The 15,080-nt window shown below is 57.1% G+C and overlaps 1 protein-coding gene across 7 annotated transcripts in view; it reads left to right on the forward strand.

Moving 5' to 3' along the window:
• Positions 1–14,526, forward strand: part of TLE3 (TLE family member 3, transcriptional corepressor) — a 33,766-nt gene extending 19,240 nt beyond the window's left edge. For 2 of the 7 annotated variants that reach the window (XM_074549070.1, XM_074549073.1), the window contains exons 8-21: positions 670–874; positions 2,716–2,732; positions 5,127–5,246; positions 5,647–5,697; positions 5,811–5,966; positions 6,053–6,185; positions 6,686–6,882; positions 7,457–7,533; positions 7,687–7,936; positions 8,795–9,042; positions 9,951–10,098; positions 10,668–10,818; positions 11,987–12,063; positions 13,292–14,526. In XM_074549070.1, the coding sequence (XP_074405171.1) occupies positions 670–874; positions 2,716–2,732; positions 5,127–5,246; positions 5,647–5,697; positions 5,811–5,966; positions 6,053–6,185; positions 6,686–6,882; positions 7,457–7,533; positions 7,687–7,936; positions 8,795–9,042; positions 9,951–10,098; positions 10,668–10,818; positions 11,987–12,063; positions 13,292–13,399 (1,938 nt within the window). In that variant the 3' untranslated portion in view covers positions 13,400–14,526. The remainder of the gene's footprint in view (positions 1–669; positions 875–2,715; positions 2,733–5,126; positions 5,247–5,646; positions 5,698–5,810; positions 5,967–6,052; positions 6,186–6,685; positions 6,883–7,456; positions 7,534–7,686; positions 7,937–8,794; positions 9,043–9,950; positions 10,099–10,667; positions 10,819–11,986; positions 12,064–13,291) is intronic. The other 5 variants (XM_074549072.1, XM_074549075.1, XM_074549071.1 and 2 more) reach the window with 3 other exon arrangements.
• Positions 14,527–15,080: the final 554 nt, after the last annotated feature.

A 15,080-nucleotide genomic window follows, 5' to 3' on the forward strand; every position in this document is an offset into this window, starting at 1 on the left:
GGCACCTCTGTCCTCCTGCTCACCCCTGGGGACATCCCTGGGTGGCTCTGCCCTCCTGCTAACCCCATGGATCACCCCTGGGTGCCTTTGCCCTCCTGCTCACCCCTGGGGACATCCCTGGGCACCTCTGCCCTCCTGATAACCCTGGGTACATCCCTGGGCACCTCTGTCCCCCTGCTCACCCCTGGGCACCTGTGCCCTCCTGCTAAGGCCTGGGGACATCCCTGGGCACCTCTGTCCCCCTGTTCACTCCTGGGGACATCCCTGGGCACCTCTGTCCCTCTGCTCACTCCTGGGGACATCCCTGGGCACCTGTGCCCTCCTGCTAACCCCTGGGTACATCCCTGGGCACCTCTGTCCCCCTGCTCACCCCTGGGCACCTCTGTCCTCCTGCTCACCCCTGGGGACATCCCTGGGTGGCTCTGCCCTCCTGATAACCCTGGGGACATCCTTGGGCACCTGTGCCCTCCTGCTAACCCTGGGTACACCCCTGGGCACCTCTGACCCCTGCTCACCCCTGGGCACCTGTGCCCTCCTGCTAACGGGGCTTCTCCTTCCAGGCATCCAGCGGGGCCGCTCCCGGCACGACCGGGGCCGTCCCATCCCGGAGCATCCCTTCCGTCCCCGCTGTCCCGTTCCCTCCCAAGCTCACTGGTGCTTTCGTTGCAGCAGCAGCAGCTCCAGGCCCAGCACCTGTCCCACGCCGCGCACGGTCCCCCCGTGCAGCTGCCGCCGCACCCGTCGGGGCTGCAGCCGCCCGGCATCCCGCCCGTCACCGGCACCAGCTCGGGGCTGCTGGCCCTCGGCGCCCTGGGCAGCCAGGCACACCTGGCCGTCAAGGACGAGAAGAACCACCACGACCTGGACCACAGAGGTGAGGGGGGGATACTGTTCCTGCAGCCACAGCCGTGGGGTGGGTGGGTTGGAAGGTTAAAAGTGACGCCAGGGGGGGCTCCGAGCTGGGCTGGGGCAAAGTGAAAATTTTCCAGATTAGAAATCCATTTTGGTTTAGGTGAAATGTACTGTGCTTAGGCTACACAGCTATGTTTCCTTGACTGCAAGGCCTGGGCTCAGGGAAACTGATCCAGTGAAGGGCAGAGATGAGGAGGGGGGAGACAGAAGTTGATAAAGAGAGATAGAGAGATGCTGTGAGAGTGGTCAGCCTGAGCTAGGAATTCTTTCTGATAAAGAAGAACTAGCAGCAAATGTCACTCAAAATTCATAAAAATGAATATGTATGAACCTATTGTGAAACTATATATGCATTTGTATTTGAGAGGGGGATAAAAAAGGACCTGAAGTTCCCATGTCGTTTTAGGGGAACAATTCCCACATGCCTCCAGCGCTGTAATGAACATACCGGCTTTACAACTTCCACAAAAGTTGTGGAGTTTTGGTTATCTCCACAAAACAGGGTTTGGACACTCAGGGATCCAGCTGCTCTGGGCACCCTGTGCCAGGGTCTCACCACCCTCACAAGGGACAATTCATTCCCAATATCCCACCCAAATCTCCACTTCTCCGCTATGAAGCCATTCCTGGTTTCCTGTCCCTTGTCCCAGTCCCTCTAGGATAGTTAGTAAGAAGAGAACTAGTGGAGTTAGGAGTGAAACTGCTGGTATTGTGGAGAATAGGGCTGTAGAGATGAGTTGGATGAGAAGGTGGCCCTGCTGTGAGGTTGGCTTGTCCCAATCCTTCTCCAGCTCTCCTGGAGCCCCTTTAGGCCCTGCAAGGGGCTCTGAGCTCTCCATGGAGCTTTCTCTTCTCCATTCCCAGCTCTCCCAGCCCTTGGAGTGGCTCTGTGCCCTCCTCAGGAGTTGCTCCAGTTCCCTCAGATGTTGGGGGATCACCTTGGTCCTGTCATGGCTCATTTTCCACCACCCCATCCCTCGGGTCAGCTGCAGTCAGATCATGGGATTGCCTTCTTAGGGATGCAGAATTCCCTAAAATGATGCTCCCAGCCTTTAGTGGAGCCTGGCTGCAGTTCTTGTGCTGTGCCTTAATGGGAAAGCAGCCTTCACCCTCCTCCCCTTCCTCCTCCTCTCCATCACCACCATGGTGAGGGATCCAGCTCTGTGCAGCAGGAACTTGGTGCTTTTTCCCATTATTTGGGATCTGAGGATTTGTTAGCAGATGGAAGGATCTGTGGATCCAGCTGCAAACCAGGGTTGTCCTGGCAGATCCCCCTGCCCACCAGCACAGGAGGGTTTGGGATATTTCCACTCTCCCATTGGCAGGGCAGGTTCCCACAGCCCCTCTGAGCTGTTGGGCTCTGCTGGGGGATTTGGGGTGGAAAAAGAGCAGTGTGAGACAGAACTGTGGGTAACAATGCTCCTGCTCCATTTCCTGCATGGATTCACATTGCAGAGATCCCAGGGGAAATGGACATTTTGGGTGCAGAGGAAGGGCTGAACCACCTGCTGGCTGTGGAGCTGAGACTCCAGGGACACACCTGGGGCTGCTGCCATTCCCTTGGCATCCAGGGCATTTCCAGCTGTGTTTGGCCAGATAAATCACATGGACAAAAAGGGCAGGAATTGGTTGGGAGAGATGGATGGAGGGTGTTTCTAAAGCTGGGGAGAGCCCAGACAGGGCTGGAGTTTAAGGGTTTAAGAGCACGAGGAGGTTCTGCGTTTATTTTTCTGGTTTAAGACTGATCCTAACTTGCTTTATTTTCCTGTCTCTGTTTTGGCTATGCCCTGGCATCTCCTGAAGAGCGAGACTCAAGTGCAGTAAGTGCCATTCCTTCCTTTTGCTCCCACTTTCTGCTGGCTGCACGGCTGAGTTTTATTTATCCCTTAAAAACCCACCTGGTGGCTGGGAGCTGCAGGGCTGCCTTTGGCACAGGTCTTATTAAATAATAAACCAGGCAATAAAATCCTTCGTCCTGCCTGGAAGAGCTGTGCTGGGGTGAGAGGAGTCACCTTCTCTGTGGTGGCGGTTTGGAAATGTGATTTAAATCCCTTTGCTTGTGGCAAAGAACATCAGGAAATTCCATCATTTGGGCTGAGTGAGTGTGGTCAGACCAGATCCCCTGGGTGGTCAGGGGAGCTGCTTCATTCCTGATCCTTCCCCCATAATGTGGGATGGGGTTGGTTATTTCTCCAAACTATGCAGGACTTGGAAGCCCAAGCAGCTCCCAGCCAGGGAAATCCCTGGATTTTGGAGCCACCTCAGAGGCTGCCCTTGGGATGGATTCTCTGGGAGCAGGGATGGAGAGGATGTGGAGGGAGGCAGGATCCAGGTGCTGGGGCTGAGCCAGCACCTCCCAGCCCGGTGTCAGGGAAAATGGGACATCAGGAGGAATTATTCCATGGAAGGGGCTGTGAAACGTGGGAAGGGGCGGCACAGGGAGGCTCTGCAGACGTGTCCCTGAGCTCTCTGTGCTGCTGACCAGGTGGGGCCGGGTCCAGGTGGGGCTGGGCCATGGCGGAGCTCGTTCCCCAGCACAGCATTCCGTGTGAAAAGCTGCCAGGACACAAAGGGCGGCTGAGCTGCGGCTTGGCAGCGATTTCCTGCCAGCCCCGAGCCCACAAACGGCCCTTTGGAGAGCGGGGAAGGGAAGTGCTCTGCGAGGGGGGAGAGGCAGAGGGGAATTGGGCATCATTAACCCGCTCCTGGGGCGGGCAGGGGGCCGTCGGAGCCGGGCAGCTTCCCAATCCATAAACGGCGAGCCGGGGTATTCCCCGTGGAGGTTTAATGTGTGCGATAATCAGCGTTAGTCATTCATATTTTCCCCAGCCTTTGCCTGTGCAATAAAAAATATTTAGTTCCTTGGCGGCGGGCCAGGAGCGGGGCTGAATGGATCGATGCCTCTAAATGCCTGACATGATTCTCTGGGAGCTGCGAGGGTTTTCAGCATGACTGCCTGGGAAGAAAGAGCTCCGTGTTATCCAAAGCTGCTTAGTGGGGACCAAGGAGAAACATGAACTGCTTTGGTTCTCCCTTTCAGCAGGGGAAGAAAGGCGGGCACGGCTCAGGAACGGCGGGGCTGGCAGGCTGGGGGAGCGGGGATGGAGCAGGGAATGTGCAGGGAGAGAGCAGGGATGGAGCAGGGAATGTGCAGGGAGAGAGCAAGGATGGATTCTGCTGATCCCAGAGACTGGGGAGGGAATGTGCAGGGATGGAGCAGGGAATGTGCAGGGATGGAGCAGGGAATGTGCAGGGATGGAGCAGGGAATGTGCAGGGAGAGAGCAAGGATGGATCCTGCTGATCCCAGAGACTGGGGAGGGAATGTGCAGGGATGGAGCAGGGAATGTGCAGGGATGGATCAGGGAATGTGCAGGGATGGATCAGGGAATGTGCAGGGATGGATCAGGGAATGTGCAGGGATGGATCAGGGAATGTGCAGGGATGGATCAGGGAATGTGCAAGGATGGATCAGGAAATGTGCAGGGAGAGCAGGGAATGTGCAGGGATGGATCAGGGAATGTGCAGGATGAGAGCAGGGACAGCAGGGATGGATCCTGCTGATCCCAGGGACTGAGGGGAGGGAAATGTGTGATCAGGGCCAGGCATCCTCCTTGTTGTGCTGCTGTGTTTTCCTCCATTGTTCCCTGGGAGTGCCGGCGTCTCCTGGGCTTTGTTGCTTGGAGCAAGGGCAGAATTCCCCCTGTGCCCTGGCACTCCTGGTCTCGTGGGTTTTCCAGGACGTTTTGTGGATATCCTTTGGCTCCAGGGTTGGGATGCAGCCATTCCTTTGCTCCTCCTGGCTGAGGCTCCCAGCTCTGCCAGAAGGAGAACTCCTGGGCTCTGGAGCTTTCCTGGGAATGCCAGCGTGTCCTGGGCTTTGCTGCTTGAGGCAAGCACAGAATGCCCAATGAGCAAAGCTGTGCCGTGGGCACTGGGCTCTGCCATTCCTGGCCATGTGGCTTTTCCTACATGTTTTTGTAAACAACCTCCTCCTGCATTTTCCTGCTATTGCAGCAAAGGAGCTCAGGTGTCCCTGGGCATCCTCGCAGCATTCCCAGTGCTCTCAGTGAGGCTGATGTTGATCTGTCCCCTGTGGATCTGGATCCTGTGGCATGGGGGGACCACGGGGTCTCATCCCTGCTGGGACAGGGCTGTGCTGCTGGTGGCGCCTCGTTTCCTTCTGTTGCCCTTCAAAGCTTCTCCCATCCCACAGAATAATTCCGTGTCCCCCTCGGAGAGCCTGCGGGCCAGCGAGAAGCACCGGAGCTCCACAGACTACAGCATCGACTCCAAGAAGAGGAAAGCGGAGGAGAAGGACAGCATGAGCCGATATGTGAGTGACAGGGACAGCTCTGAGGCCACGGGGACACCTGGGGCAGCGCCTGGGGGCAGAAAGTGGGATTGGGGTGGTGCTTTCCAGCTGTGATGTGAGTCAGCTGGGGCAGAGAACCGTGGGGTCATTCAGGCTGTAAAAGGCCTTGGAGACCATTGTGTCCAACCATCCCCCAGCACTGCCAGGGCCACCATAACCCATGTCCCCAAGTGCCACATCCACTCCCTAGCTGACTGCACCCTGCCCTGGGCAGCCCCTTCCAACACCTGACCACCTTTTCCACGGGAGAATTTCCCCTGATCTCCATCCCGAGTGTCCTGCTGCTGCTGGGCATGGTTTGGCTCCTCAGGGGAGTAGTTTTTGGAGCTCTCCGCGGGGTATGACACGCTTTGTGTTCCAGGACAGCGATGGTGACAAGAGCGATGACCTGGTGGTCGATGTCTCCAATGAGGTGAGCTCTGTGTTTGGCATGTGGGAGGTGACCGGCCTGAAGGGGAAGCCGGGAGGGAAGGAGGGAGCCCTTCCTTCCCCCTGTGGCAATTCCAAGGCTTTTCCCCCTCCCAGGACCCTGCCACCCCCCGGGTGAGCCCGGCCCATTCCCCCCCGGAGAACGGCCTGGACAAAGCGCGCGGGCTGAAGAAGGGCGACGCTCCCAACAGCCCGGCCTCGGTGGCCTCCTCCAGCAGCACTCCCTCCTCCAAGACCAAGGACCTGGGCCACGTACGTCCCCTCTGGGGTGCCTGGGGCAGGCTGTGGCTCCCAGCAGCTGGAGCTCACCCCTCCTTCTCCATCCCTTCTCCCCCCAGAACGACAAATCCTCCACGCCCGGCCTCAAGTCCAACACTCCGACGCCCAGGAACGACGCTCCCACCCCGGGCACCAGCAGCACCCCGGGGCTGCGGCCCATGCCCGGCAAACCCAGCGGCATGGACCCCCTGGGTGGGTACCGGTGTCACTGCAGTGTCACCAGTGTCCCCAGCACAGCTTCGGCTCGTCCTTGTCCGCGGGGAGCAGCAGCTCTGGGGGGATTGCATTTATGGGGGACCTAATCCAATGGGGCAAGGAGGGAGGTCTGGTCACGGAGTGAGCGGTGTTGGGATGAGGAGACACAGACTCAAGCTGTGCTAGGGGAAGTTCAGGTTGGACGTCAGGAGGAATTTCTTTGAGAAAGAGGTGCCCAGGAAGAGGTGGTGGAGAGCCCATCCCTGGACGTGTCAAGGGAATCCTGGGATGTGGCTCACAGTGCTCTGGGATGGGCGGAAGGTGGTGTTGGGCCAGGGGTTGGACTCCATGGTGTTGGTATTTTCTGTGGCTGTGCTCTGGTGCTCTGTCCCCAGCCCTGCCCGTGTGTCCCCAGCCCTGCCCGTGTGTCCCCAGCCCTGCCCGTGTCCCCAGCCGTGCCCCTGTCCCCAACCCTGACCGTGTCCCCGCTCTCGCAGCCTCGGCCCTGCGGACGCCCATCTCCATCGCGGGCTCGTACGCGGCGCCCTTTGCCATGATGGGGCACCACGAGATGAACGGGTCCCTGACGAGCCCCGGCGCCTACGCGGGGCTGCACAACCTCCCCCCGCAGATGAGCGCGGCCGCCGCCGCCGCTGCCGCCTACGGCCGGTCGCCAATGGTGAGCTTTGGAGCTGTACGTAGCACTTTTAGCTCCTTTCTCATTGGGGGGAGGCCTGGGGGGGCTCCTGGGGGGGCTCCTGGGGGCTGGGACTGCTCCTCAGAGCCAGCTGAGCTTTGGATTGAAGGGGTGGGGATGGAGATGCTTCTTTGTGGGGTGATGTGCATGTGCCAGTGGGTTGGGGTTTCTCCTTCCCCTTCCTTGGCTCCTTATCCCATTCCTCAACCCCCTTCCCATTCCTCTCACTAAACTCCTCTTTTAAGGCAGAACAAGGAGTCAAACATTGCCATTAAAGCAGAGATTGGGGTCTCTGCCATTAAAGCAGTGATTGGGGTTTCTACCCTCAGGGTGCCAGGCACAAGGTGGTTGATCCCATCTCTGGGGGCTTGGGAACAACACAGGGAGAGGGAGGGTGTCCCACCTGGTTCTTGCAGACCCCTTTGGCTGGTTCCCCTTCCTGCCAGGGGGAAATGCCAGTTAGCTTTGAGCAGCAGGGGAAGAGCAGGAGCTGCCCAGTGTCCCCAGGGGTCATGGATGGGAAGCTGTGAGGCATTCCCGGCCTCACCCGTGTCCGTGCATCTCTTGGCAGGTCGGGTTTGACCCTCACCCACCCATGCGAGCCCCAGGCCTGCCCTCCAGCCTGGCGTCCATCCCCGGAGGGAAACCGTAAGTCCCGCTTGGATTTTTGTGGGATCAGAGGGGACGAGCAGCCGGGAGGGAGACGAGGGCCGCCTTCACCCAGGGCTGGCGCTGTCAGCACGGTGTGACAGCCCCCGGGAGCCCCATCCCTGGCGCTGAGCCCCTTTCCCACCCCGGCAGGGCGTACTCGTTCCACGTGAGCGCGGACGGGCAGATGCAGCCGGTGCCGTTCCCGCACGACGCGCTGGCGGGGCCGGGCATCCCGCGGCACGCGCGGCAGATCAACACGCTGAGCCACGGCGAGGTGGTGTGCGCCGTCACCATCAGCAACCCCACCCGCCACGTCTACACCGGCGGCAAGGGCTGCGTCAAGATCTGGGACATCAGCCAGCCCGGCAGCAAGAGCCCCATCTCACAGCTGGACTGCCTGGTGAGGGCCGGAGCCCCCGTGCTGGGGCTGCTGCTGTCCCCAGGGCTGTGTCCCCTGTCCCCACCCGCCTCTGATGCTGTTAATCGTCTTTGCCCCGTTAACACCAACATCTCTTCCCCACATTGCCATCTATGTTTCCGCTTTTCCCCGCTGCCCTCCCTTTCTTCTTCCGCCCTTAACATCCTGTTGCTCTTCCTCATTGCCAACTCCTTGTCTTCTGTTACTGTCTTATCCCTCTTCTCGTTTTCTCTCTTTCTACCTTTAAATTTCGCTTTTCCTCTTTCTCCATCAACGTCCCTTTTCCTCTTTCCCCATCAACATCCCTGCTTTTCTCCCCATCAATGTCCCTTTTTCTCTCTCCGCATCAGCATCCCTTTTCTTCTTTCCCCATCAAGTGTCCCTTTTCCTCAAATGTCCCTTTTCCTCTTTCCTCATCAACAACATCCCTTTTCCTCTTTCCCCATCAGCATCCCTGTTCCCCTTCTCCCTATCAACGTCCCTTTTCCCCTTCTCCCCATCAATGTCCCTTTTCCCCTTCTCCCCATCAACGTCCCTTTTCCCCTTAGCTAATGAAATATCCCGTTTTCTCTTTCGCCATCAAACATCCCTTTTCCTCAAACGTCCCTTTTCCTCTTAGCTAATGAAATATCCCTTTTTCTCTTTCCCCATCAAACGTCCCTTTTCCTCTTTCCCCACCAACATCCCTTTTGCTCTTCTCCCCATCAACGTCCCTTTTCCTGATTCCCCTGTCAACGTCCCTGTTCCTCTTTTCCCACCGCCTTGCGCTCCCTTTCCTCTTCCCTCTCCACACCCCTTTTCCTCTCCCTTTTGTCCCTGACGGTCCCTTTGTGTCCCCAGAACAGGGATAACTACATCCGCTCCTGCAAGCTGCTGCCGGACGGCCGCACGCTGATCGTGGGGGGCGAGGCCAGCACGCTGACCATCTGGGACCTGGCGTCTCCCACGCCGCGCATCAAGGCCGAGCTGACGTCGTCGGCGCCCGCCTGCTACGCGCTGGCCATCAGCCCCGACGCCAAGGTGTGCTTCTCGTGCTGCAGCGACGGCAACATCGCCGTCTGGGACCTGCACAACCAGACCCTCGTCAGGTGAGCCCAATGGGTCCTGCCGCTCGGGGGGGCTGGGGTAGGATGGGGTGGGAAGGACCTTAAAGGTTGCTTTTATCCCGTCACGTTCCCTTTTGTCTTCTGTTGGTGTTCTTTTCCCCCCACAATGTCCCTTTTCTTCTGTTTTTGCCAGTGTTCCTTTACCCCTTCCTCCACAACGTCCCTTTTCCTTTTGTCAGTGTCCCTTTTCCTTCCATCAATGTCTCTTTTCCTCTTCTTTTTCTCAACGTCTCTTTTTCTCTTTTGTTAACATCCCTTTCCTCTTCCATCAGTGTCCATTTTCCTCTTCTTTTTCTCAACGTCTCTTTTTCTCTTTTGTTAACATCCCTTTTCCTCTTCCACCAGTGTCCCTTTTCCTCTTGCTTTTGTCAGCATCCCCTTTCCTTTTGTTAGTGTCCCACTTCCTCTTTTGTCAACATCCCTTTTCCTCTTCCTTCCATCAATATTTCTTTTCCTCTTTCCCCACCCCATTGCCATCTCTTTCCTCTCCTCCTCATCGTGGTCCCTTGTCCTCTTCTCCCCATCATGGTTCCTTTCCTCTTGCCCCCTTTCCTCTTTTCCTTGGGCAAAACCACCTTCCACTATCCCAGGTTGCTCCAAGCCCCGTCCAACCTGGCCTTAAAATTCCAGGGATGAGGAGTCCACCACCCTCTCAGGGCTGGAGCCAGGAACACCCTCTGGTGATGCTGCACCATCTCCTGGTGCTCATCCCTAAACCAGCCCAGGCCTTGGCCAGGCTGGTGCTCCTCAGCTCAGGATGCTCCTGGATAGATTTTCAGAAATATTTGTTGTGGACGAGCCACACAAACATCTGAGCACCTTGAACGCAGCTCTGGGCCTCTTCTAGTGCTCCCCTTGCAGAATTCCATGATTTTTTTTCTGCTCCCAAGGCAATTCCAAGGGCACACGGACGGGGCCAGCTGCATAGACATCTCCCACGACGGTACGAAGCTGTGGACGGGGGGCCTGGACAACACGGTGCGCTCCTGGGACCTGCGGGAAGGGCGGCAGCTGCAGCAGCACGACTTCACCTCCCAGGTGGGCAGGGGAAGGGGGCACAGGGGTACAGGGGGCAGGGATCCATCCTGTGAGGCCCCTGGCTGCTGGAGGGGCTTTTCCTGCTGGGAAAACGGCCCTGGGAGCTCCGAGCGTGGCTGTTCCCACTGGTTTTGGGGTGGCCCGGGAATGCTGGGGCTGCCCGGATCTTGTGGCAGCTCCTCTTTTCCATCCTTGCAGGATGAGGCTGCTGTTGAGGGAGCAGCTGTTTTCATGGGGTGCCTGTGGGTGTAACAGGGTTCTCTGGGTGCCCTTGGGTGGGATGAGAGCAGGGATCAGAGATCAGGATCCTGCTTCCTCCAGCAGAGCCTGATCCAGAGGGGCAGAGCTGGGACCTTGTGTCCCAATGGGAAGGGCAGCAATATCCATGGGCATGGAGCCATCCCAACCCCAGGATCTGCCTCTCCCCACCTGCTCCATCCATCTGGGGCTGGCCAGCAGCTCCCAGAATGGTTGGGCTGGGAGAGGCACCTTGAGGATCTCTCATCCCACCCTTGTGTAGGAGGCCAAGAATTCCCACTGATCTCCCCATATCCCACTTCCACCCGCAGATCTTCTCCCTGGGATACTGCCCGACGGGCGAGTGGCTGGCGGTGGGCATGGAGAGCAGCAACGTGGAGGTGCTGCACCACACCAAGCCCGACAAGTACCAGCTGCACCTGCACGAGAGCTGCGTGCTCTCCCTCAAATTCGCCTACTGCGGTGAGCAGCAGGGCAGGGACGGGCACCCTGCAGTCCTGGGGTGGGCTGGCATGGGAGAGATGGGCACCCTGCAGTCCTGGGGTGGGCTGGCATGGGAGACATGGGCACCCTGCAGTCCTGGGGTGATTTGGGAGACGTGGGCATCCTACAGTCGTGGAGTGGGATGGGAGAGATGGGCATCCTGGAATTGTGGAGTGGGCTGGGATGGGAGAGATGGGCACCCTGCAGTCCTGGGGTGGGCTGGCATGGGAGAGATGGGCACCCTGCAGTCCTGGGGTGGGCTGGCATGGGAGAGATGGGCACCCTGCAGTCCTGGGGTGGGCTGGCATGGGAGAGATGGGCACCCTGCTGTCCTGGGGTGTGATTTGGAAGAGATGGGCATCCTGGACTCCTGGAATGTGTTGGGTTGTGTTGGGAGAGACCTTAAAGCTCATCCCAGGGGCACCTCCCACCTGACCCCACCCCAGGAGATCCTCATGGATGGGGATTGTGGAATCATGGAATGTTTGTGGTTGGAAGGAACCTTAAATTGGGACACCTCTCACCATCCCAGGGTGCTCCAAGCCCCATCCAGCCTGGCCATGGACACTTGCAGGGATGGGAAACAGGGATGGCCATGAACTGCAGGAAGGGACCATGCTCAATGCAGCTAGAGGGGCTGAGCATGGATGTTTCCAGCAGGATCCATCCCATGGATGCTGCACTTGGGGTTTATTCCCATAAACCCATCCTAGTTGTGGTGGGGTTTACCCCCATAACCCCATCCTGGTTTAGGCAGAGTTTATTCCCTGGGTTATTCCCATAAACCCATCCTGGCTCTGGTGGGGGTTATTCCCATAAACTCATCTTAGTTTTGGCAGGGTCTATTCTCATAAACCCATCCTGGTTTTGGCAGGGTTATTCCCATGAACCCATCCTGGTTTTGGCAGGGTTTATTCCCATAAACCCATCCTGATTTTGGCTGCAAACAGCCATGGAGCACCACTGGAGGTGGGAAAGCAGCATTTGGATTCTTCCAGCAGAGCAGGGCTGGGCAGGACTCCCCAGGAACATCCAGATTTTCCCATTTCTCCCAAATCTCTGGGCTCAGACAGACTGTGGGGACAGGGCAGGGTTGGGGAGGTGGCACCAGCAGGGTTCAGCCGCTGATCCCAAATTCCCAACGCAGGGAAGTGGTTTGTGAGCACTGGGAAGGACAACCTGCTCAACGCCTGGAGGACGCCCTACGGAGCCAGCATCTTCCAGGTGGGAGAGCCCGGGAGGGGCACGGGCTGGGGGCTGCTCCCGGGTTCCCATTCCTGGAGAGAGGGAATGGGGATCCTTTGGGATGGCCGGATTGGTGTCAGGGTGCGGGATAATGGTGCTGACACCAGCATGGATGCTGCTGGGAGCGTGGAGCGTCCATCCCACCCTGCTGGGTTCTCTGTCTGTCCTCGACCCTGATGGGTTCTGTCTGTCTGTCCCCAACCCTGCTGGGTTCTGTCTGTCTGTCCCCAACCCTGCTGGGTTCTGTCTGTCCCCAACCCTGCTGGGTTCTGTCTGTCTGTCCCCAACCCTGCTGGGTTCTGTCTGTCCCCAACCCTGCTGGGTTCTGTCTGTCTGTCCCACCCTGCTGGGTTCTGTCTGTCTGTCCCCGAGCCTGCTGGGTTCTGTCTGTCTGTCCCCGAGCCTGCTGGGTTCTGTCTGTCTGTCCCCGAGCCTGCTGGGTTCTGTCTGTCTGTCCCCGAGCCTGCTGGGTCCTGTCTGTCTGTCCCCAACCCTGCTGGGTTCTGTCTGTCTGTCCCCAGCCCTGCTGGGTTCTGTCTGTCTGTCCCCAACCCTGCTGGGTCCTGTCTGTCTGTCCCCGAGCCTGCTGGGTTCTGTCTGTCTGTCCCCAGCCCTGCTGGGTTCTGTCTGTCTGTCCCCAACCCTGCTGGGTTCTGTCTGTCTGTCCCCAACCCTGCTGGGTTCTGTCTGTCTGTCCCCAACCCTGCTGGGTTCTGTCTGTCTGTCCCCAACCCTGCTGGGTTCTGTCTGTCCCCAACCCTGCTGGGTTCTGTCTGTCTGTCCCCAACCCTGCTGGGTTCTGTCTGTCCCCAACCCTGCTGGGTTCTGTCTGTCTGTCCCCAACCCTGTTGGGTTTTCTCTCCCATCCTGCTGGGTTTTCTCTCTCCCACCCTGTTGGGTTTTCTCTCTCTATCCCACCTTGCTGGATTCTCTGTTCCACCCTGCTGGGTTCTCTCTGTCCCACCCTGCTGGGTTTTCTCTCTCTATCCCACCTTGCTGGATTCTCTGTCCCACCCTGCTGGGTTCTCTCTGTCCCACCCTCATGAGTTCTCCCCGACCTTGCTGAGTTCTGTCTCTGTCCCACCCTGCTGGGTTCTGTCCCCCACCCTGATGAGTTCTGTCCTCACCCTAATGGATTCTCTCTGTCCCACCTTGCTGGGTTCTCTCTCTGTGTCTCTCCCACCCTGATGGTTTCTCTCCCCTCCAGTCCAAGGAATCCTCGTCCGTGCTGAGCTGTGACATCTCAGCGGATGACAAGTACATCGTCACGGGCTCTGGGGACAAGAAGGCCACGGTCTACGAGGTCATCTACTGATGCTGGGACCTGCAGCCCTCGGAACGCTCCGGGAACGCCCAGGGGAGGCCCCGGGCCGGCCCAGCTCCGCCCGGCACCCGCCACGCTCGGATTTATTTGGAGATCTGCAACAACTCTGGCACACATGGAAGCCCTAAACGGATTTTTATTTGGTTTTAAGGTTTTGGGGTTCCTTTTGAAATTTTTTTTTTTTTTTTTTTTTTGGTTTTCCGGTTCTTTCCGTCTGGCTTTGGTGGCACTATAAAGGACTCCTTTTTTTATTGGGACTTTTTTTTTGTGCATCCTGCATAAGACTTGTGAAAAATGTAAATACTGGACTAGGAGATAGCGTGGGAAGGGGGGACCCTCCCAGTACACTTAGTTGTGTATTTTTGTCTGCTGTAATTGTATTCCACTGATGGTTTTGGTGGTGGCAATTTTATTCTGGGGGTTTTTTTTGGTTGGTTTTTTTTTTGTTTTGTTTTTTGGGGGTTTTTCCCCCCCTTTTCCTTCCCCCCTCCGGAAGCGTCCGTGGGGACTTTGCCATCCAGGCTGAGCAGAGATGTCCACTGGTGAAAAGTTGTTCCTCCTGTCGTGCGTCGTGTGTTAGTGATGGTGGGGAATCGCTCGGATCCTCAGCTACTGACGGGACATCAACACAATCACCTTGGGGTTTGTTTTTTATAGATGGATTTATGGATTTATCCTTTTTTTTTTTTTTTTTTTTTTTTTTTTTCCGTGCTTGGATGTTTGAAGAAAAGGGGAAGCCCACGCAAGCCCTTCTTGGTCTTCGGACAGAAGCAAATGAGGAGTGATTTCAAAGAAAGCTTAGAAAATTCAGCTCAGGGAGCCACGAAAGATAATAGCAAACTTATGTGTTTTGTATTCAAATGAAAGTAAAGAATTAGAATTGATAACCTTGAAAAAAAAAAAAGACAAAAAAAAAAATACAGTTTTTTTTAAAAGCGAAAAGTTTACTAACAAGTAGGGTTTGTGTGTGGTGGGGGGCTGTTTGTGGTCCTTGTGGGCTTTATGGTCTTGTGTCTTCTGGTTTTATGGAGCAACTCCCTCCCCCCACAGGCCTTTTGTACTAAAGGGTTCCAAAAAGGACAAAAAAAAAAAAAAAAAAAAGACAAAAAAAAGCAAAACGAAGACCTAACGGGAAAATAAAAGTATTTGTGTAGCAGAAGTGCTCACCTGTATCGTAGCACACGGCAGAGGATTTTTATACCACATTTTTATGGATTATTTTTGGCGAGTTGGATCTGGTCCAAAAGGTAAAAGAAAAACAAATGTTTCTTGTGTTGAGGGGTTGAGGGGAGAATGGTTTGGGGAGGATGGAGAGGTGGGACCTGGAACTGCAGTCCCCCCAGGAGCCCCCATCCCTTCCCATCCCTCGGAGGGATCCATCCCTTCCCTTCCCTTCCCTTCCCTTCCCTTCCCTTCCCTTCCCTTCCCTTCCCTTCCCTTCCCTTCCCTTCCCTTCCCTTCCCTTCCCTTCCCTTCCCTTCCCTTCCCTTCCCTTCCCTTCCCTTCCCTTCCCTTCCCTCCGGCGGCTGCCAGGGCGGGCAGAGGAGCTGGGAAGGAGGGGCAGAGCTCTCCTGCTCTCCTCTCTGGTGTTCCCATCGCCGTGAGCGGGTTCTGAGCTGACCTGGGGGCTGTTCCAGGCTCTGTGAGAGGGTGGGATCAGTTTGGGGCGCTG

The sequence above is a fragment of the Zonotrichia albicollis genome, chromosome 11 (assembly GCF_047830755.1).
Source record: "Zonotrichia albicollis isolate bZonAlb1 chromosome 11, bZonAlb1.hap1, whole genome shotgun sequence".
Classification (NCBI taxonomy): Eukaryota; Metazoa; Chordata; class Aves; order Passeriformes; family Passerellidae; genus Zonotrichia; species Zonotrichia albicollis.